General features: G+C 40.8%; 1 protein-coding gene across 1 annotated transcript in view; it reads right to left on the bottom strand.

Moving 5' to 3' along the window:
- VAV3 (vav guanine nucleotide exchange factor 3) overlaps nt 1-22,341 on the bottom strand; it is a gene marked incomplete at its 5' end in the record, with an annotated part of 390,664 nt that overhangs the window by 232,725 nt on the left and 135,598 nt on the right. The window contains one exon of the mRNA XM_082265799.1: nt 15,821-15,937. Within this exon, the coding sequence (XP_082121925.1) occupies nt 15,821-15,937 (117 nt within the window). The remainder of the gene's footprint in view (nt 1-15,820; nt 15,938-22,341) is intronic.

Here is a 22,341-nt window from a genome sequence, read left to right as displayed (position 1 = left end):
TGAATGCACTTTTGGCTATTTCATATTAATCATTTTTTTAGAGCACTTATTGATTTTTATAGCACTTATATATATTTATATTCTGTCACCTGTTAGCCTCGGTTCACACTAGGCCGACCTGTGAGGCGACCTGGTCGCCTCACAGGTCGCCGCAGGTCGCCTCCCATAGGGAAGCTGCGGACCCGTTCTAATAGGAGCGACACAAGTCGCTCCGACCTAGAAAAAGGGTCCGGAGCTTCTTTGGGGCGACCAGGAGGCGACCGCCATAGACTTCAATGTTATGAAGTCCGTGGCGGCCGCTCCGAGGTCGCGGCGCGCTGCTCGCACCGCGATCTCGGAGGTCGCCCCGGGAAGTAGCGTCGCGGTAGTGTGAACCGGCGCTTAGCGCTGTCTATTTATGTTTATAGTATGTAAACAAAACACCTGCTACAAAATGAGGAAAACTGTATGCCAGGTAAGAGCAAAGAAAAAAACAGAGATCTTGGAGTACAGTAAATAAATGCAATAAAACCTGACTTTTAAATAGTAATCTAAAAAAATGTCTGAAGATTGTATGGACAAGTATGCACATGAAAGATTATATTATGTATGTACAGCCTTGTCTTTGCAACTTTCAGATAGCTTTTGAAAAATTACCAATTAAAAGTCAGTGTTTTTTGTATTTGTTACTATGAAAAACTGCAATGTTTAGGAAAGAATACTTTTTCTTCCATAAGATGTGCTTTCCTTCTCACAGTGACTTCCAGCAAATACAAACTGTTCACCAAAATATTAGAACCCAATGTTACAGATGTCAAATTCACATGTGATTTTTAATTTCACACACACTGATCCACAGTTCAGCAAAATCAGAGAGACTCCTTGAAATAACACACTTCCACCATCCGGCATTTAGGTGCGAGTGAAAGGTACAGATAGAATCTGTGGCTGGACAGAGTTAGGTGATGACCCAAGTGATACACTATATTACCAAAAGTATTGGGACACCTGCATTTACACGCACACAAAACTTTAATGTCATCCCAGTCTTAGTCTGTAGGGTTCAATATTGAGTTGGCCCACTCTATGCAGCTATAACAGCTTCAACTCTTCTGGAAAGGTTGCCCACAAGGTTTAGGAGTGTGTCTACGGGAATGTCTAACAATTCTTCCAGAAGAGCATTTGTGAGGTCAGGTACTGATGTTGGATGAAAAGGCCTGGCTAGCAGTCTCCGCTCTAATCCATCCCAAAGGTGTTCTGTCGGGTTGAGGTCAGGACTCTGTACAGGCTAGTCAAGTTCCCCCACCCTAAACTGGCTCATCCATGTCTTTATGGACCTTGCTTTGTGCAATGGTGCACAGTCATGTTGGAACATGAAGGGACCATCCCCAAACTGTTGGGAGCATAAAATTGTCCAAAATGTCTTGGTATGCTGACACCTTAAGAGTTCACTTCACTGGAACTAAGGGGCCAAGCCCAACCTCTGAAAAACAACCCCACACCACAATCCCCCTCCACCAAATGATTTGGAGCAGTGCACAAAGCAAGGTCTATAAAGACACAGATGGGCAAGTTTGGGGTGAAGGAACTTGACCTCAACCCGACAGAACACCTTTGGGATGAATTAGAGTGGAGATTGTGAGCCAGACCTTCTCATCCAACATCAGTGCCTGACCTCACAGATGCATTTCTGGAAGAATGGTCAAACACTCCCATAGACACACTCCTAACCCTTGTGGGCAGCCTTCCCAGAAGACTTGAAGCTGTTATAGCTGCAAAGGGTGGGACAACTCAATATTGAACCTTACGGACTAAGACCGGGATGCCATTAAAGTGCATGTGCGTGTAAAGGCAGGCTTTCCAATACTTTTAGAAATTCAAACAATACTGCGCTAATGTGTAACAGCTGTAAAAGCAGCCAGCACAACAGAAGACAGTCCGTGTAAAATAAGTACAAAATATGTGCAGCCTATATAAATATTACATACATAAATTGGATATAATATCAATACAAGGTTAAATTAAACGTAAATAAAGAAAAAAGTCCAAGGTGATATGAAGAAATAAATCCTCTGTGTGTAATCCACGTGAATATTCAAAAACACTTTGCAAAGAGTGACCACTACCAACAACAGGGTGGGCTTACCAGAAGATGTAGACCCAGTTTAGCATGTGCCTAATTGGTCAGTAAAAGCATTGGTATATATATATATATATATACCCATCCAAAGGGGTAGTTGAATTCTTTGTGCCACTTTCCACTCCGCTGATAATAAGCTTGAATATTCTACTTGATGTCTTGATGTGAATAGCTCCAAGCAGAGGACCACCTAATCATTGCAAGGTGTGCATATGGTCTTCTCCAGAAAGGCTCAATCAAAGGACAAGAAAACTCCACATAGTTTAAAACCATACAAAAATGGCATTTATTTTAGATTAGGAACCCTTACACTTAAATGAATATAAAGCGCTTTTCATTAGATGATCTGTAGATCACACAGAACGCAATGACATCAATGGCAATAGACCCAACACGTTTCGTCTGATAAGAGATCATCTGGGGACGAAACGCCTCGGGTCTATTTCCATTGATGTCATTGCGTTCTATGTGATCTACAGGATATCTAATGAAAAGCGATTTATATCTATTTAAGTGTAAGGGTTCCCAATCCTAAATAAATGTAGTTTTTGTATGGTTTTACACTATGTGGAGTTCTCTTGTCCTTTGATTGAGACCTTATCCACACCTTACAATGATTAGGTAGTCCTCTGCTTGGAGCTATTTACATCAAGTGGAATATTCAGGCCTATTGTCAGCGGAGTGGAAAGTGGTGCAAAGAATCCAACTACCCCTTTGGATGGGTATATATATATATACATATATATATATATATATATATATATATATATATATATATATATATATATATATATATATATACCAATGCTTTTACTGACCAATTAGGCGCATGCTAAACTGGGTCTACATCTTCTGGTAAGCCCCCCCTGTTGTTGGTAGTGGTCACATATATACCAATGCTTCTACTGACCCATTAGGCATATGCCAAACTGGGTCTACATCTTCCTGGTAACTCCCCCCCCCCCCCCCCTCTGTTGCCGATGGTGGTCACTCTATGCACAGTGTTTGTGAATATTCACGTGGATTACACACAGAGGATTTATTTCTTCATATCACATTGGACTTTTTTCTTTATTCACGTTTAACCACTTAAGCCCCGGAAGATTTTACCCCCATTCCGACCAGGGGGTATTTTGCGATTCGGCACTGCGTGACTTTAACGGACAATTGCGCGGTCGTGCGACGCTGTACCTAAACGAATTTGGTGTCCTTTTTTTCCCACAAACAGAGCTTTCTTTTGGTGGTATTTGATCACCTGTGCGATTTTTTGATCACGCGCTATAAACAAAAAAAGTGCGTCAATTTTGCAAAAATAACAATATTTTTCACATTTTTTATATGAAATTCCCCCCAAAAAAAATGTAAAAATCAAAATTTTTTAACATTTTCGGCCAATTTGTTTTATGCTACCTATGTTTGGTAAAAAAAATCGCAAAAAGCGTATTTTGATTGGTTTGCGCAAAAGTTATCGCGTTTACTAACAAAGGGAAAGATTTTTGTCATTTTTGTTGTTTTTTTTTTTAACGCGTAATGGCGGCGATCTGCGATTTTTTTTGCGGTACTGCGACATTGCGGCGGACAGATCGGACCCTTGACTGACATTTTTGACACTTTTGGGGTTACCAGTGACATTTCTACAGTAATCAGTGCTATATATATGCACTGTTACTGTAAAAATACACTGGTAGTGAAGGGGTTAACTTTATTTGGGAGGGAGGGGCTGTGTGTGTCCCTAGGGGCGTGCTTTCTACTGTGATTGGCTGTGGCTTCAGCTGTAAGGACACTGATCAACGGATCTACATAGTAGATCCATGTGATTTGTGTCTTTGCAGCGAGGAGAATGACAGGCAGCTTGTTTACACAAGCTGCCTGACATTCTCCCTCTCCCCCGCCGATCGCCGAGTGACCGGCGGACATCGGGTCCGCTGGTCACACGCGCGGGGGGGTCCGTGACCACGCGGGAGCGGGAGCGCGCCTCCGGGGGCGCGCGCTCGCTCCCTAGACCCTCACAAGCAAGCAACGTAGCCCTACGTTAGTTTGCCTGTGAGGGGCTGACCGCCGACGTAGATAGTCGTGCGGCGGTCGGCAAGTGGTTAATGTAACCTTGTAATGATATTATAACCAATTTATGTATATAATATATTATCACTGGGCTAAACACCCAGTGTGCATGGGGGTCTTACACCTCATGTACACAGGCGTATAAAAAACTCAGCTTTACAGGCATATTTTATGCCTTTAAGTCAGTTCAATGTTAGCCCATGTGGTCATGTATATTAGGCATTTAGATTCATTTTTCTTCCTCCAAACATGGCGAGTAGAGTTAATGCCAAGGAGCTCAATTTTGGACTCCGAAGTTTGCCAATGAACATCTAAATGATTCAGGGAAGGATTGTGAGAAAGTGCTGTGGTCTGGTGAGACCAAAATTGAGCTCTTTGACATTAACTCAACTCGCTGTGTTTGGAGGAAGAAATATGCTGACTATGACACTAAGAACACCATCCCTACATTCAAGCACAGAAGTGTAAACATTATGCTTTGGGCTGTTTCTCTGCTAAAGGTACAGGCCAACTTTGCCGCATTGAGTGGCCAATGGACGGGGCCATGTATTGTAAAATCTTGGATGAGAACCTTCTTATCTCTCATCTTCTTTCCAGCATGACAATACCACCAAGGCAACAAAGAAATGGCTCAAGGAGAAGCACTTTAAGGTCATGGAGTGGCCTAGCCAGTCTCTAGACCATAATCCTATAGAAAATGTATTGAGGGAGCTGAAACTTCGAGTTGCAAAGCGACAGCCAAGAAACCTTAAGGATTTAGGGAAGATCTGTAAAAAAGGGTGCAAAATCCCTCCTAAGATGTGTGCAAACCTGGTAACCAACTACAAGAAACATCTTACCTCTGATCTTTCCAACAAGCGTTTCTCCACCAAGTACTAAGTTATGTTTTGCTTGGGGATCAAATACTTATTTTATTCACTGAACTGCAACTCAATTTATAACATTTGTATCATGTGTTTTTCTGGATTGTCTGTCTCTAGCATTGAAAATACACCTATGATAAAAAAGATAGACTCTCCATTTCTTTGTAAGTGAGCAAACTTACAAAATCTTCAGGGGATAAAATAATTATTTTCCCCACATTATCTGCCAGAAATCTAGTGTTAATCCAGTGTGGTTAGTTCATGCCTATTGCATCTTATCTTTTTAAACTCAACAAATGTCTACTTCTCTACATGTAAAACAATAGTTCTTCCCGCATACGCCTCCTCAATAAGCCAGCTACAGACACATGATTTCTGAATCACTCCAATTAACCTGATAAATGGCAGTACATTATTTAATTTATACCAGTTAACCTGCATTGCTTTTGGCAATGATAATTTACAGCCCCTTTTATCTGAACTCTGAAACTATAAAGCAAAAAGGAAACAAATTAATGTTTTACACGGTAATGAGGCCATGCACAGCTACAGTCTGATCCATTATCCTGATACACAGAAAGCTTAGGCAAGGAGGAAGAGAAATATAATTATTAATGAACACTATTTAATGTTATTAACACAGGCTCAGTGACCGGAAGATGCCTCCTTCTACAGTCACTGTGACGGCAGCATGATATCATTAATTATAATTTTCAGGAATTAATATATATTTATAATTGTCAGGAACAGTGGTGACAAATAGGAATAATTCTCAAAATGTACTTTGCCATGGCTTAGACCATTGGTGGTCATATTTCTAGATATGGGTGGCCTCAAGTGCAGCCCTTGATATAACTAAAGGGATGCACAAAAAAATTCAAAAAATGTTCTATGTCAGAGACAACAGACACACAACAGAATATAATTAAAGACTATGGGCATGATACAAGAGATGGTCAGAGACTGTGGACATAATACGAGAGATAGTCAGAGACTGTAGACATGGTACAGGAGATGGTTATAGACTACAGACATGGTACAGGAGATGGTTATAGATTGCAGGCATGGTACAGGAGATGGTTAGAGTGGAGACATGGTACAGGAGATGGTTATTGACTGCAGACATGGTACAGGAGATGGTTATAGACTGCAGACATGGTACAGGAGATGGTTAAAGTGCAGACATAGTACAGGAGATGGTTATAGACTTCAGACATGGTACAGGAGATGGTTAGAGACTGCAGACATGGTACAGGAGATGGTTAGAGACTGCAGACATGGTACAGGAGATGGTTAGAGACTGCAGACATGGTACAGGAGATGGCTAGAGACTGTAGACATGGTGCAGGAGATGGTTAGAGACTGCAGACATGGTACAGGAGATGCTTAGAGTGCAGACATGGTACAAGAAATGGTTAGAGACTGCAGACATGGTACAGGAGATGGTCAGAGACTACAGACATGATACAAGAGATGGTCAAAGACTGTGGACATGTTGCAGGAGACTGTAAAGGATTGCAAATATGCTATAGAAGTTGAGGAAATTGGGGATATGCTTCAGGAGACAATTAAGACCTTTAACATGAGACATGAGAAGTCACTGCCATAACAGGGCAATGGGGGAACACAAATTAGTGTCAAAAAGTTCTAAAGGGCCACATGCGACCGACAAACAAAAGGTTGGGCGCCAAGAGGTTAAACTGTATTTCCTAAAAGCCAAGGGTATGAGACACCAGTAGCTCATAGCTATCTTTAATGTTGTGGAAGGCAATGGGAAAGCCCATACACCCAGGGTCGGCGCTACCTGTAAGGTGACCTAGGAAGTCACCTAGGGCGCAACATAGCAGGGGGCACCGGCATCCTGCAGGCGGAATCAGTTATGGGACGACCAGTGCGGCACTCCTCATGCTGTGTGCCACCTGTAGCGGCACAGCACTGCTGTATGGAGGGCGGCCGCAGACAGTTGTGACGAGACCACAAGTTGTGGAGTAGCATACCTTGAGTCCCAACAGTCCCAAGCCAGTGGGGCATACAGCTGCAATGAGAGCATGTGTGAGTCCATGAGTGGAGCTGTCAAATTGAAACTCTGATGTTGGGAAGGGCAGGGCCGATATGCGGGGCTCCACCCCTTTGTTCCGTCTATAGAGAAAACAGCCAGCGTTTACACATTGGTGGGCGGGGAAGAAGGTGGCAGGGGGAGGGACCAACTACTTCATGTGCAGCCAAAGCTCTGTATAATTCTGGTTGATTATACAGAGCTGTGAGTGCACATACAGTAGTTGGTCCCACCCCCTGCCACCTTCCTCCTCACCCACCAGTGTATACATGCCGATTGTTTTGTCTACGCAGGGGACAAAGGGGCAGGGCCCCACACTTTGGCCACACCCTTCCCGACATCACAGCTTCAATTTGACAGCTCTTCTCATGGACTCACACTCACTCCCATTGGCCGTACGCCCCGCTGGCTTGCCCACCAATCCCTGGCTGTGCTGGATAGAGGTTTATACTGATGAATGTCCTGCTATAGGGTGCTCTAATTTATTAATTATCTGATGCCTGCATTCTTCCCTTGGCTCCTGTATGCTGCTAATCAAGATTTTAGGATGTTATGCAATTTTTAATTTATTGGTGTCTTTGCAGTTTAACAAATTCCTGAACAGTGCACTCTGTACAATGCATTCATGAACCTGCACTCTGTACAATGCATTCCTAAACCTGCACTCTGTACAATGCATTCCTAAACCTGCACTCTGTACAATGCATTACTGAACCTGCACTCTGTACAATGCATTCCTAAACCTGCCCTCTGTACAATGCATTCCTGAACCTGCACTCTGTACAACACATTCCTGAACCTGCACTCTGTACAATGCATTCCTAAACCCTGCACTCTGTACAACACATTCCTGAACCTGCACTCTGTACAATGCATTTCTAAACCCGCCCTCTGTACAATGCATTCCTGAACCTGCACTCTGTACAACACACTTCTGAACCTTGCACTCTGTACAATGCATTTCCGAACCTGCACTCTGTACAATGCATTCCTGAACCTGTACTCTGTGCAATGCATTTCTGAACCTGCACTCTGTACAATTCATTTCTGAACCTGCACTTTGTACAATGCATTTCTGAACCTGCACTTTGTACAATGCATTTCTGAACCTGCACTCTGTACAATTCATTTCTGAACCTGCACTTTGTACAATGCATTTCTGAACCTGCACTTTGTACAATGCATTTCTGAACCTGCACTCTGTATAATGCATTCCTGAACCTGCACTCTGTATAATGCATTCCTGAACCTGCACTCTGTACAATGCATTCCTAAACCTGCACTCTGTACAATGCATTTCTGAACCTGCACTCTGTACAATGCATTTCTGAACCTGCACTCTGTACAATACATTCCTAAACCTGAACTCTGTACAATTCATTCCTGAACCTGCACTCTGTACAAGCATTCCTGAACCTGCACTCTGTACAATGCATTCCTAAACCTGCACTCTGTACAATGCATTTCTGAACCTGAACTCCGTACAATGCATTCCTGAACCTGCACTCTGTACAATGCATTCCTAAACCCTGCCCCCTGTACATTGCATTACAAAGGGGCAGGGCCCCACAGTTTGGCTACACCCTTACCGACATCACAGCTTCAATTTGACAGCTCTTCTCATGGACTCACACTCACTCCCATTGGCCGTACACCCCGCTGGCTTGCCCACCAATCCCTGGCTGCGCTGGATAGAGGTTTTTACTGCTGAATGTCCTGCTATAGGGTGCTCTAATTTATTATCTAGCTGATGCCTGCATTCTGTACAATGCATTCCTAAACCTGCAATCTGTACAACACACTTCTGAACCTTGCACTCTGTAGAATGCATTTCTGAACCTGCACTCTGTACAACGCATTCCTGAACCTGCACTCTGTACAATGCATTCCTAAACCTGCACTCTGTACAATGCATTTCTGAACCTGAATTCTGTACAATGCATTCCTGAACCTACACTCTGTACAATGCATTCCTAAACCCTGCCCTCTGTACAACGCATTACAAAGGGGCAGGGCCCCACAGTTTGGCCACACCCTTCCCGACATCACAGCTTCAATTTGACAGCTCTTCTCATGGACTCACACTCACTCCCATTGGCCGTACACCCCGCTGGCTTGCCCACCAATCCCTGGCTGCGCTGGAAAGAGGTTTTTACTGCTGAATGTCCTGCTATAGGGTGCTCTAATTTATCATCTATCTGATGCCTGCATTCTGTACAATGCATTCCTGAACCTGCAATCTGTACAACACACTTCTGAACCTTGCACTCTGTACAATGCATTTCTGAACCTGCACTCTGTACAATGCATTTCTAAACCTGCACTCTGTATAACGCATTCCTGAACCTGCACTTTGTACAATGCATTCCTAAACCTGCATGCTGTACAATGCATTCCTGAACCTGCACTCTGTACAATGTATTCCTAAACCTGCACACTGTATAATGCATTCCTGAACCGTGCATTCTGTACAATGCATTTCTGAACCTGCACTGTGTACAATGCATTCCTGAACCTGCACTCATGCAATGCATTTCTAAACCTGCACTCTGTGCAATGCATTACTGAACCGTGCCCTCTGCACCATGCATTCCTGAACCTGCACTCTGTACAATGCATTCCTGAACCATGCACTCTGAGGTGGCAAAATCAGGTTTTTCCTAGGGTGTCAAAATTCCTTGCACCAGCCCTGCATACACCGATATACAGTAAAGGAAAATAATAATTCTGTCACACTTTTATCAGAAGCTTCAAAAAAGTCTTATAAGACTTTCCAAGGTCAGTTCAGAAAAGCCTTACTGCAAGTGTTATGTGCTTTACTTTATTTTGTTTTTATCAACTGTGTAGAAATAAAGTTTGTCTAATTCATAAAAGGGTATATCTTGAGCTAACATCTAAATTGCAGGCAACAATCAGGATGCAATACTAGTACAAAGATTTTAACGCCTCTAAAGATAACCACCCAAGGCCTTTAAAACTATCTTCAGCAACCTGGTAAAAATATTGAAAGATTGTGAATGTCATTTAGCCCTTGACACTTTTTTGAAGCTTGTCTTTCCCAAATCCCAGGAACTCTATCCCTAGATAGTAAACATTGCACAGAAATCAGGCTTGCTACAGGGTTAAATATGAAACTGGGGAGCGATAGTGCAAGTTAGTTCAGGAGGACCAGGGATGGGGGGATTTGAAGAGTTTAGTACAGTTGTCAGTTAACTCCATTGTACTCCATCAGGCAGATAGTAATGAGGCATGGGTTGGCAAAGTAAAGCTGAGGAAAAATAAACCTGTAAATTCTAAGAAGCGGGTCCTGTGGTGTGCCACGTTTTAATGCTGCATGACCAGAAGCCATGGAATCAGTACCTTCAAAAGAGGTGACCGCGCTCCAATCTTCAGAAGTATAAATGCTTCTGAACCAAATGCAAACCAAATCGCTTAATCACTATAAAGAAGAGGGGGGGGGGGTTTGGGACTTTGAATGAGGCACATGGCTGAAACACGTGTCTCCATCCCTGGAAATGTGAGAAAAGAAGGAAGAAGTTATTTAAATAAGGTGCACAACTAACAATGGGTGAAATTAAACATGGTCACAAAAATTTGTAATCAACAAAAAAGAGTATTATAAAGAGCAGGTATTTATTTAATAGCCTCCACGGCAAGTTGTAAAGCCTTTGAGTGCATACTAATTGCAACTGCATTGATATACATGATGAAACGGATACATCACAAATGGTGAAGTCATATCACATGAACATAAAACTGGATTACTCAGAGCTATAGTTACATGCAAGATCTAATGATTGTAAATAGTTGGTACATAATAAACAATAATTCATGTACAAGCCAACATATAGAAATATGATTGGACATGGAAGTTGCATCCTAAATAGCTTGATGCGTTTCATGGAACACACTCCACTTCTTCAGGAGCAGGTGAAATCAACTTTACCTATAAAGAGTATATAAACAACAATATGGTTGAATAATTGGCAGAGAGTATATGTAATTCAGTTCTATTTCAAAGGGTGTGGAAGGGAGGGAAAATAAATCCCCAACAGATAAACATCATCCCCTCCACAAATTTACCTTACAAAGCCAGCTCAGAGTTGTGTATATGGTGCTAAGGGCCGAAGGCTGTCTAGGAACATATCGGGAACTGAGGGAGTGCTATCAGTTAGCACAAGCATGTTCAAGGACAGCAGGAGCAGTGCAGGTCTCCATTGTGGGAACCGAGTTAGTAAGTTTAGCTGTACACAAGGAATTCTGTGAGTAATGAACAAAGTTATAATATATATATATATATAAGAAAAGAGGGAAAGTCCATACCCACAGTGTACTAATATGTCACGTTGAAGGTGGGGCTTTGTGATGAAAAGTGAAGTACTACAAAAACCCAGGGAGAAAACACGAGATGAATATATAAAGTGTAATTACAGGGTGTGAAAAGTGAAACCATATAAATAGAAGTTCCCTCAAGGGGGTGAATGAAGGTACTTCACTTTTCATCACACAGCCCCACATTCAATGTGACATACTAGCACACTGTGGGTATGGAGTTTCCCCTTTTTCTTCTAGTTTTTTGGGACCTAATTAGCAGCCACCCATTATTTACCATTGTGGCTATATATATATATATATATATATATATATATATTTTTTTTTTTTTTATAACTTTGTTCATTACTCACAGAATTCCTTGTGTACTGCTAATCTTACTACCTCACTTCCCACAACGGAGACCTGCACTGCTCCTGCTGTCCTTGAACATGCTTGTGCTAACTGATAGCACTTCCTCAGTTCCCGATATGTTCCTAGACAGCCTTCAGCCCTTAGCACCATATACATAACTCTGAGCTGGCTTTGTAAGGAAAATTTGTGGAAGGGATGATGTTTGTCTTGTGGGGATTTCCTTTCCCTCCCTTCCCCATCCTTTGAAATAGAACTGAATTACATATACTCTCTGCCAACTATTCAACCATTCTGTTGTTTATATACTCTTTATAGATACATTTGATTGCACCTGCCCCTGAAGAAGTGGAATGTGTTGAACGAAACGCATCAAGCAATTAAGGATGCAACCTCTATGTCCAATTATACTTATACATGTAGGCTTGTACATGAATTGTTTTTTATTATGCACCAACCATTTATTTGATTTATTTCATCATGTATATCAATGCGATTACAATCATTATGCACTCAAAGGCTTTACAACTTGCTGTGGAGCCTATTAAATAAATCCCTGATTTTTATAACACTCTTTTTGTTGCTTACTAATTTTTGTGACCACATTTTACCCACTGCTAGTTGCGCACCTCATCTAAAGTCCCAACTTCTTCCTTCTTTTTTCAAATCACTTAATGAGGTTATGATTAAGTGATTTGGTACGTGAAACATGTTAACCTTGCTGCTACAGTCCTGTTGTATTGTGGTCTAGTGATGTTATGCATGAATTTTTACGAATAAAGCATTTATCCTTCTGAAGATTGGAGTTTATTCACCTCTTTTGCACATACATTGATGGTCATTCAGTTAACAGACTGGACCAGCATCAGATCTTCTGTACAGCTATTGTATCACCTGGAGCGGTGTTGCAGCCTCTCTTTGTCTCCTGAAATCAGTACTCTTGGGGCACAGTCTAAAGCCCCGTACACACGTACTGATCGTCGGCCGAACGATCGGCAGTCTTTTGTCCAGGGTTGTCGTGTCTGTTGAAAACTGCAAAAGACTGCACACGAATTTTGTCAGCCAACAACAGCCAACTGCAGAAGTGATGTAATGTGATGGTTAACTTTCCTTGTCTTTTTTCTTTTCTGAGCATGCCCAGTCTTGCTAATCTGCTGTCTGTCGGCCGAAATCTGTACTGACTGGCGAACAATCGGCCGTTCTGGTGACGGACAACAAAAATTTTAAAGTCTGCACGACTCTGTTTGGCCGAAAATGCGCTGTCGGAAGCATCATACTAACAAGCCTACAATCGGCCGATCGGTCGTCGGCCGAATATTTACGGCCGACAATCGGTACGTGTGTACGGGGCTTATAGCCCCGTACACACCAGTTTTTTTTCGGCCGAAAATACGCAGTTGGTTGTCGGAAGCATCATACTAACAAGCCTACAATCGGCAGATCGGACGTTGGCCGACATTTTACGGCCAACAATCTGTGCGTGTGTACGGGGCTTTAGTATTTAAGAATTCTGATGTTGCTGGAACCTACAGTGCAAACCTACTGCATGTGCAATTGGCATAACTCAATGGGTTTAGGTTACATAACCTGGGCCAGAGCACTGTGTGACCTGCTTAGTACAGCTCATAGGTAAGGTCTACAACAGGGATGTCCAACCTGTGGCCCCAGAAGGCTACACAGCCCAACACAAAATTGTAAACTTACTTAAAATTGTTGTTTTTTTTTTTTGGGGGGGGGGGGGGATTTTTTGTACAAATGCATTCACACTTAGAGAATACATGCGGTTGAAGAAAAATTTGGCAGTTTCTCTTTACTAGACTTTTATACATTTTATTTTCACAAAGAAAAATATGCCACTCTTCACAATCATGCCCTATTTATGCTATCCGTTTTTGGCAGCACCTATATTTGTGAGCAACTATTTTTAAGGATGAAGCACATAAAGCACAAAATTAGACCCAAAATATCTGATGAGCACCTTGAGAATTCATTGAGAATTGCCACTACATTAATTGAACCAGATAGTGATGCGTAGTTTATCAAAAACAGTGTCAGATATTGCACTGGTTTTATATTGCCCTCTTTTACTTTCATAATAAAATGTTTTACAAAAAAAAATTTAATTTTATTACTTAGATAGGTACATTATCTATATCAGTGATCATTAACTGAACAACTTTTTCTGCTCATCAGCTATATTTTATGTATGGACCCAGACAATTCCTCTTCTTCCAATGTGGCCCCTGAAGGTCAAAATTTGGACACCCCTGGTCTACCAGGGAACAGGAACTCAATGGTTTATAGAAAATCTCTATTACACAAAAGTTACACTTTTATGGATGTTGAGTGCCAGCTTGCCCTGTAATGTTGGTTATGCCTTACTGGATAACAGGAGATAGGAAAGGGATGGGCCAGTTTTTAAAACGGATAGAAAGAGTTGACCTTTGCATAAGAAAGTATGCTGGGCACACATGTATAGGTGAATGAAGACATCGCCTATTAATTCTCGGGGGCAGCTAGCTGTTAACTGTGGCAGGTTTCCTTTAAATGTAATGGAATCTGCAAGATTTCACAGCTTCACAGCCTTAATATGTTTAGAGGACTTGCTTTTGATAGTAGGAGGTGATAGTATTTTATGATAAGCTTTTAGCGTAAATAAACAGGATGTAAATGTGTGGTCAAAGTGAAAATATTAATATTACTACATTTCCAAGTACAGGAAAATGTACATGATGAAAGTAACTGATAAAATCAAGCCTCAAAGATATGAACATGTACTGTAAAAGGAATAACCAAATAAGTAAATAGTATTTACAATCATACTGAGTTGCCCTGCCTTGGACATTTGTCCTAAAGCAGTAATAAACCTTTAAACATTTATTATATTGCAGCTTACCAAGCTCTCTTTCAGTTACAGGGATGAGACAAACCATATAACACTGATAGGGGTGCTCAAAGTGATCAGCTTTTATTTAGTTATGTAAAACTGCTGTGCTCTGCCCATCCACCGCTCATTGGAGCACTGGGATGTGAAGGGAGCGAAAGTGGCTGGCTGCGGCACTCAGTGGCACGCTGAGAGCCTGAGCCAGCAGCCACTCAGGCATCTAGGTGGATCCCGACAATAAAGTCAGGATCCTGGCATTGTCTTGACCGGCTAAGTGATGTCACCCAACAGCGAAATTTAGAAATGTTAGCTGGATCTGGGTTAAAGGAGTGCAGAACCAAGTGCATTTCTGTGACCCACAGGAGAACTCGGGCCAAAAGAGCTTTGGCCCCACTTCTCCGTTAAATCTGCTAGTACATCTAACACTCCCCCCCCCCCCCCCCCTAGACTGCTGCTGTCCAAAGGTGACCCTGTGCTCCTTCATCCAGAGTTGGGGCACGCTAATACAGAAGGTGTGTTACTGGCCAGATCACTAGGTGAAAACAGAGGGGAAAAAGCCTAAAAAAGAAAAATAATGCACCCACCACATATATTGGTAAAGTGCAATATATTACACTTTTTGTTTTGGGGATAATACCGCTTTACTGCATTAAACATGTTTTGCATGCCAAGGAGTTGATTTACTAAATGAATAATCCTCCCCTAGCTTTACTCACGTTAATATCAGTTTCAGGTAAAACATCTGTTTTTTTTTTTCAATTCCTCTGAATTTGATAAGTTGACATAAACACAAAGAAAGGGTGAAAACCAGATCCTAAACATATCTATGACCTCAGCAAAGGTAACATCTGTGCTAATTACAGATACATATTTTGTGCTAAGAATTGTTTGGAGGATTTTTATTTACCTATGGAGCAAAACTGTAGGAGTTGTGGAAAGGTGAACTTGATTCACATGAGTATTTTTTCACCTTTATTAATGCAAATAAGTAAAAACTGTACATATTAAGAGTGATGTAATATCCAAATTAAATGGGGTCCATTCTGGGATTATACAATTTAAAATCAATATAACTATTCTCTCTTCTTCAGCCAGTGGAAATTCGAATAAAATGATTTATACAGTACATATATATACATTTATATATTAAATACCTTTGCAAAATCCCGCACATCAAATAAGTCAAAAGCTTCAAATAGGTCATTTTTCTTCATATTGAAGGCTTCACAGCACACAGACAAGAATGTGCGAATATTCTTAAGGCAAAGAAACTGTAAAAGATAAAAAAAACACAAATGAGTTTGTATGTAGACACAACGCAATCGTCTTCATATAATGAACAATATGTATAAAAGCACAGGTTCTAGATTTAAAAAATGAGCGTCAGTGTTACAAAATAACATAATGATTTGCATTTTCCAGTGCTTTTTTACAGATAGGTAACAGTGATAACGCATTAAAGTGTTTGTAATATGTAAAAGCTTTCATGATAATTTTAGCATCAATATTTTCCTATGCACGACAAATGCATAGAATGGAAATATTCTTTCCTGACAGACTCCATGGAAGCATATGTGTGGGTTAACCATGCCTACACTCCTCCACTATAGGACCCCACTCCTATAAATCTTTGCTCTGTGCCAGAGGCCATGTTCCTTTTTTGTCCTCCTCCTAGGGACCAGAATGGTTGAAGTCTTACCTTGGATGAAGGGTCCACGATCGAGGTCTGGTTGTTTGGAAAGCTGTGCCCCAGAAGACGTGTAGAGTCTCCAGGAGTCTCCAGCAGTCCCCAGCTATTAGTGGGGTGGAGAAAAGCAAAGGACTCGATGCTACGTGGAGTCCCCAGCAGTCCCCTAGCTATTAGCGTGATGAAGAAGGGCGATGGATTCGATGCCATCTGGAGTCCCCAGCAGTCCCCAGCTATTAGCGGGTTGGAGAAGGGTGATGGATTCGGGGCCACGTGGAGTCCCCAGCAGCCCCCCAGCTATTAGCAGGGTGCAGAAGGGCGAAGAATGCAGTGCCATGTGGAGACTCCAGCATCCCCAGCTATTAGCGGGGTGGAGAAGGGCGATGGATTCAGGGCCACATGGAGTCTCCAGCAGTCACCAGCAATTAGCAGGTTGGAGAAGGGTGATGGATTCGGGGCCACTTGGAGTCCCCTCCCCAGCTATTAGCAGGGTGAAGAAGGGCGAAGAATTCGGTGCCATGTGGAGTCTCCAGCATCCCCAGCAATTAGCGGGGTGGAGAAGGGCGATGGATTCGGTGCCACATGGAGTCCCCAGCAGTCCCTAGCTATTAGCGGGGTGGAGAAGGGCAATGGATTTGGTGCCATGTGGAGTCTCCAGGAATCCCCAGCTATTAGCGGGGTTGAGAAGGGAGATGGATGTGGTGCCATGAAGAGCTTAAGCTTGGCCGGTAAAGCGGCAGTATGGCCTAAGAAGCTTGCTATTAGCAGGTGGCCATATACACCCTGGGCCCATGCAGCAGCATCTTCTGGATCCAGGCGTGGTCGTGGGGGATGCCGTGTGTGGTGATGTATACTTTTATTTTGCATATTCCATGGCAGCAGTTGTGTGTGTTTGTCTGTTTTTCTTCCCTGGTCTAGGATCTTCTAGCCTATGGCGGCTGGAGCGCATTTGCGTTCCAAGCCGCCGCTTTCTCTTCGTTCAGTCCGCAAATGGTTAAGGTATAACTAAAGGCAAAAACCTTTTTTTTCAGCTTTGGATAGAGTGGAGAGGGACTAGAACCCCTGACAGTTTGAATTGCTATCTATGCCCCCGTTGAGGAAATTAACCCTCTTTATTTTCATTTTTCTTGCAAATGATTTGGTATTCTTTCCAAACAGAATGTTTACAGTACTTAGCTTCACCTCATTCACAAAGCTAAGGGAAAATTCACTTTGCAAAGTGAATATGCTTTACTTCTTTAATAAATCAATATGTGTCAACTAAATGACTCTAGAAGAATTAAAGCCACTAACCAGATGCATGAATGAACTATTATGCATAAAGGAACTAATTAATTGCATTTCCTTGCAGCCTCTGAAATCAAGAGGGATTAGTGTGCAACTGTTTAGATGCTGGTATATGCCAACAACAACACTAGAAGCAATTAAAAAGGCACGTCTAATCCTAGATTAATATGCACGGTCATCCTCCAATGGTAGGAGCTCTGCTGTGCATCCAATAAAGACAACTACCTATATAAACATTAAAGTGGAACTTTAGTCAGAAAATGAAATTCTGCTAGATCACTTCAGGCTGGCCCCTTCTGCATGTATAGCTATGTAAGATAATACAAAAAAAGTGCATATACCCTTTAACCACTTCAAGACCAGGCTTATTTCTGACACGTGTTGCTTACAAGTTAAAATCAGTATTTTTTGCTAGAAAATTTACTTACATATTTTTTTTTTTTTTTTAGCAGAGACCCTAGAGAATAAAATGGCAGTTGTTGCAGTATTTTATGTCACACTGTATTTGCATAGCGGTCTTTTAAATGCACTTCCATAAAAAAAAATAAAAAAAAACAGTAAAGTTAGCCCAATTTTTTTTTTGTAAAATGTGAAAGATGATGTTGTGCCGAGTAAATAGATACCTAAAATATCACGCTTTAAAATTCCGCACACTCATGGAATAGCGACAAACTACGGTACTTAAAAATCTAGTATTAATGCTCTTGCTCTAACGATCACGACAATACCTCACATGTGTGCTTTGAACATTGCTTACATTTGATGTGCTGTGTCTGTCGGTGAACTCGGAGAAATGGATTTTACGGTAAGTACAAAAATCCCATTTTCTCTTTCATTCATTGATGGACACAGCGCTCAATAAATCTTAAGTACTGGCTTCCCATGGGGGCACTGGACAGAGGGGAGGGGCACAAAGCAGATAAGTATAGACATGTTTGTTTGTTTTTTGTTTTTTGGGGGGGTTTTTTTATGTTTACCTTTAGGCTCCATTCACACCTGGGCGTTTTTGAGTGTTTTTCAGCTCCAAAAACGCTAAAAAAAACATTCCAAAACGCCCAACAAGTAAAACCCCATTCATTTAAATGGCCCCTGTTCACATCTGAGCGTTTTGCAAAACGCCTGTAGCTGAAAAAAGTACATGAGCTTCTTTTTGGGCTGATTACCAGCGTTTCTGATAGATGTCAATGAAAAACGCCTGAAAAAAACGCCTGAAAATCGTGGTAAAAATCGCAGTAAAAATCGCAGTAAAATCGCGGTAAAAACCGCTACGCTCAAGTGTGAATGCAGCCTTAGGGTCCATTCACACTAGCGCGACTTGTCGGTCGCTCGCCATTGAATAGTACAGGACTCGTTCTAATTGTTCAGGAACTACAATTCCCATCATGCCTAGTCATGTCTGTGAATATCAGAGTTTTACAATGCCTCATGGGATATGTAGTTCCGCACCAGCTGGAGGGCCGTAGTTTGAGGATCCCTGGTATAGAGTCTCAACTACATACAGTTTATATTACTGTGTTCTGACAGCGGAATATTAGAAAGGGGGCTAAATTAGCCCCTCTTTCTTATGGGATGGTGGAAGGGATAGCTGGGAGTATAAGGTTAAAGTAAGGTTTAGGTAATGAGGCCCATATATTTCCTCAGGCTAGTTTTCCCGCCAGAAAGGGTTACTAGGCAGGTTAGTGGGGTCTCTAGGTGGCTTAGGTAGTTGTTAGGCAGTTTAGCATATTGCAGAGGGCTCTCAGCGAATGAGCCCCTTCTCCCCGTCCGCTCGCCTCAGCCTATGAGGTGGAGGTTACCTCAGAAGAAGGCTTATTTAAGCTGCTGCCCGTCTCAGGGGGCTCAATCTTCAGAAATCTTTCTACCTGTTTTCCCCTCCCCCCCTCCCCTGGTTTGTCGCGGCTTCACATAAATTAGCTGGTTTGGGTCACCTCTGTTTCAGAGGGGGACGTGTATTTTTATATATATTTAATTATTCTATGATTTATTATTGATATGGTATATGGTTGGATGTTGATTAATTTGATCTGCTGTAAATGACAACCCGAGTTGTTTATGACTGGGTTGGTCTGTATTTTATATTTATTTAAAAAAAAATGGTTTATGTTTATATTTAATACCAGTTAATAAAGTAAGCCGCGGCCTTTTATCCAAATTGGTGTCTGAGTGCCTTATTATTATTATTTAAAAAAAAAAAAAAAAAAAAAAGGGTATATGGTTCAGATATACTTGCTAAGGTTGGTTGTTTTATAAAAAAAAAAAAAAAAAGGTAAGCATTACTCCTTCCTACCATCCCATGAGAACTGCCCATCCCATTCCCAGAAGAAAATCTTGTCAGTTTGAGCGCTGCTCATCCATTCACAGGAGGTTTGTATTCTATGAACAAATAAAAGGCTTTCTTTGATTGTCTGAGGTAGAGTTTGTGACGTCACCAGCCTGCCTCTCCGCTGTAAATCCACTGGTCCTAAGTAGAGATGGACTACAAATTTGTAAAATGGTGTTCTTTGCATTTTGCCGATAGAGAAAAAGATGCCAATAATGGCGCCGAAAACGTACACGTTTTACTGCCTTTTTGCCATAATTTTACTGTGCTTATGGTGTGTTTTTCATAGGTCACGTGAATCAAAAATGGCATCAAAAACATAACACAGGTGTGTTATTAATGTGTTCTTGCTGCCTTTTTAATGCGTTTTAACAGGGAGGTGCATTTTTTTTTAACTGACCAAAAATGCAGCAGGCGAGATTTTTAACACCACAACAGAAGTACAATGGACCAATGTGAAGACATATATAGAATTTAAAAGGATACATTTTTCTTGAGCTTTTCTTGCACTAAAGGTGCCGATAATGGCCGACTATATATTCATATTCATTTAAATTAATGATATTAATTAAAAAGTCGAATATAATACAACTATATATAAATATATATATATTTTTTTTTTTTTTTTAAAAACTGTCATTTTCGTTTTTGGCCAAGTTCATCCTGAATTTTTGGTTTTCGACACCAAAGTTTTCAACGCAGACTTAAAGATAGGTTCAGGGAACATCTAAGTGACATCAGACTATCTAAATCAACCAATGTGGCACGCCACTTTAATCATAACCATGGAGGCGACTTGTCCCTAGTACAGGTTCAGGTCATAGAGCGCATCATTAAACCTATTAGAGGCGGGGACATTTTTCGTATATTATGTAAAAAGGAGGTCTCTTGGATTTTTAGGCTTCAAACTCGCATTCCACAGGGATTAAACTTCGAGTGGGACGTCACTCATTTTTATGAGTAAGTCTCCCTCTCCCCTTTTCTTCTTTTTTCATATATATATATTTATTTCTGGTTTTTCTGATTTTTTGATTTTTTGAAATTTTTAATTAAAAGAAAAATTTTTTTCGGTTTTTTATTTTTATTTTTATTTTTATTTTTATTTATTTTCCAACAAAAAATTCCTTTTGGCTTTTAGCCATGGATTCCGCAGCTATTCATGGCTATATGTCAGGAGTCATTTGCTTCTGTTTTTTGATTGCCATCTAATATGGTTTGTAGGATTTGGTCACATAGCTCCATATGGCTTCGAGAGTTCCCCCCCCTTTTTTCTCTTTTTTCTTTTTATTTTTATTTTACTTCCTTTTTTCTCTCAACAAAATGGTCTCCTTTTTCAGACTTTTTAAGTCCCATGCCAAGCCATGATTATTCCCCTGTTTCGAGGCTCCGTTCGAGTTCGTTCCGAGTTTCTCCGAGCTCCTCCTCCCTTTTTTGACACATTGTATGCACCAGTCACTTTATCTTTATTTCTATTGTCAATTTTTTGTTGCAATTAATTTGCATTCATTTAAGGCCAATAAGCTGTCTAAATTGCCAATCATGGTTACTTGTTATAATGTCTACATTCATTCATGAATTTTCGAATAACAAAGTCACCTTTGGAAGAGGGGGTCTTCCTTTTCTTTGACACCATGCCGCCATTCCAGTTTATACATTATTATATTTTCTATATATGGTGATCCTCCATGCCATATCGATGTTTACTGGATCTTCACCATATTTATATGTTCCATTATTCACTGATACACTCAAACAAGCGGATTATACTTTCATAGAATGACTTTCATGAAAGGGTTTTTCTATATTTTGCATATATGTTTCTCTATTTTCGAGTGTATTCTCTGAATTATGTATTTTCAATTAATTACTTCTAATTAGTGAGTTTATACATGGCGATTTTGGTGTCAGTTTAGATACATCTGCAAAAATTGGGAACCTATAAACTTTTTTTCGGTATTCATCCCCCGGTAAGCGTGACTATTTATGTTTTACACCTTATATATATTTTTCATACGAGTCGTCCTCATTAATATGTCAATTCACATTTCTATTGTACCTATCACTCATGATTGTTTACCATTACAATTATTTTCTATATTCATGAATTCATGAGTTCATTTTTTCATTTTTTCATTTTTTCTTCATTTTTTCTTCATATTTTTTCTCCACACTTTTCACCATCACTACTTCATTTCATTCATGTGGTTTTAGTGCATTCAACCATTGTCAATACTGTGGTTTCTTTTCCCTCTTTTTTCACCAGCATTTTTTATATTTATTTTTACTTTTTTTACACATTTTTATATTTTTTATTTTAACCTTTTTTGGGATCAATATCAGTAAATATATTTGGTATGTTATTCCAATTTATATCTTTTTTA

The sequence above is a fragment of the Pelophylax lessonae genome (genome assembly GCF_965119305.1).
Source record: "Pelophylax lessonae genome assembly, chromosome: 8".
Classification (NCBI taxonomy): Eukaryota; Metazoa; Chordata; class Amphibia; order Anura; family Ranidae; genus Pelophylax; species Pelophylax lessonae.
Note: the sequence above shows the minus strand (reverse complement) of the source record. Positions and strands in the feature narration are given on the sequence as shown.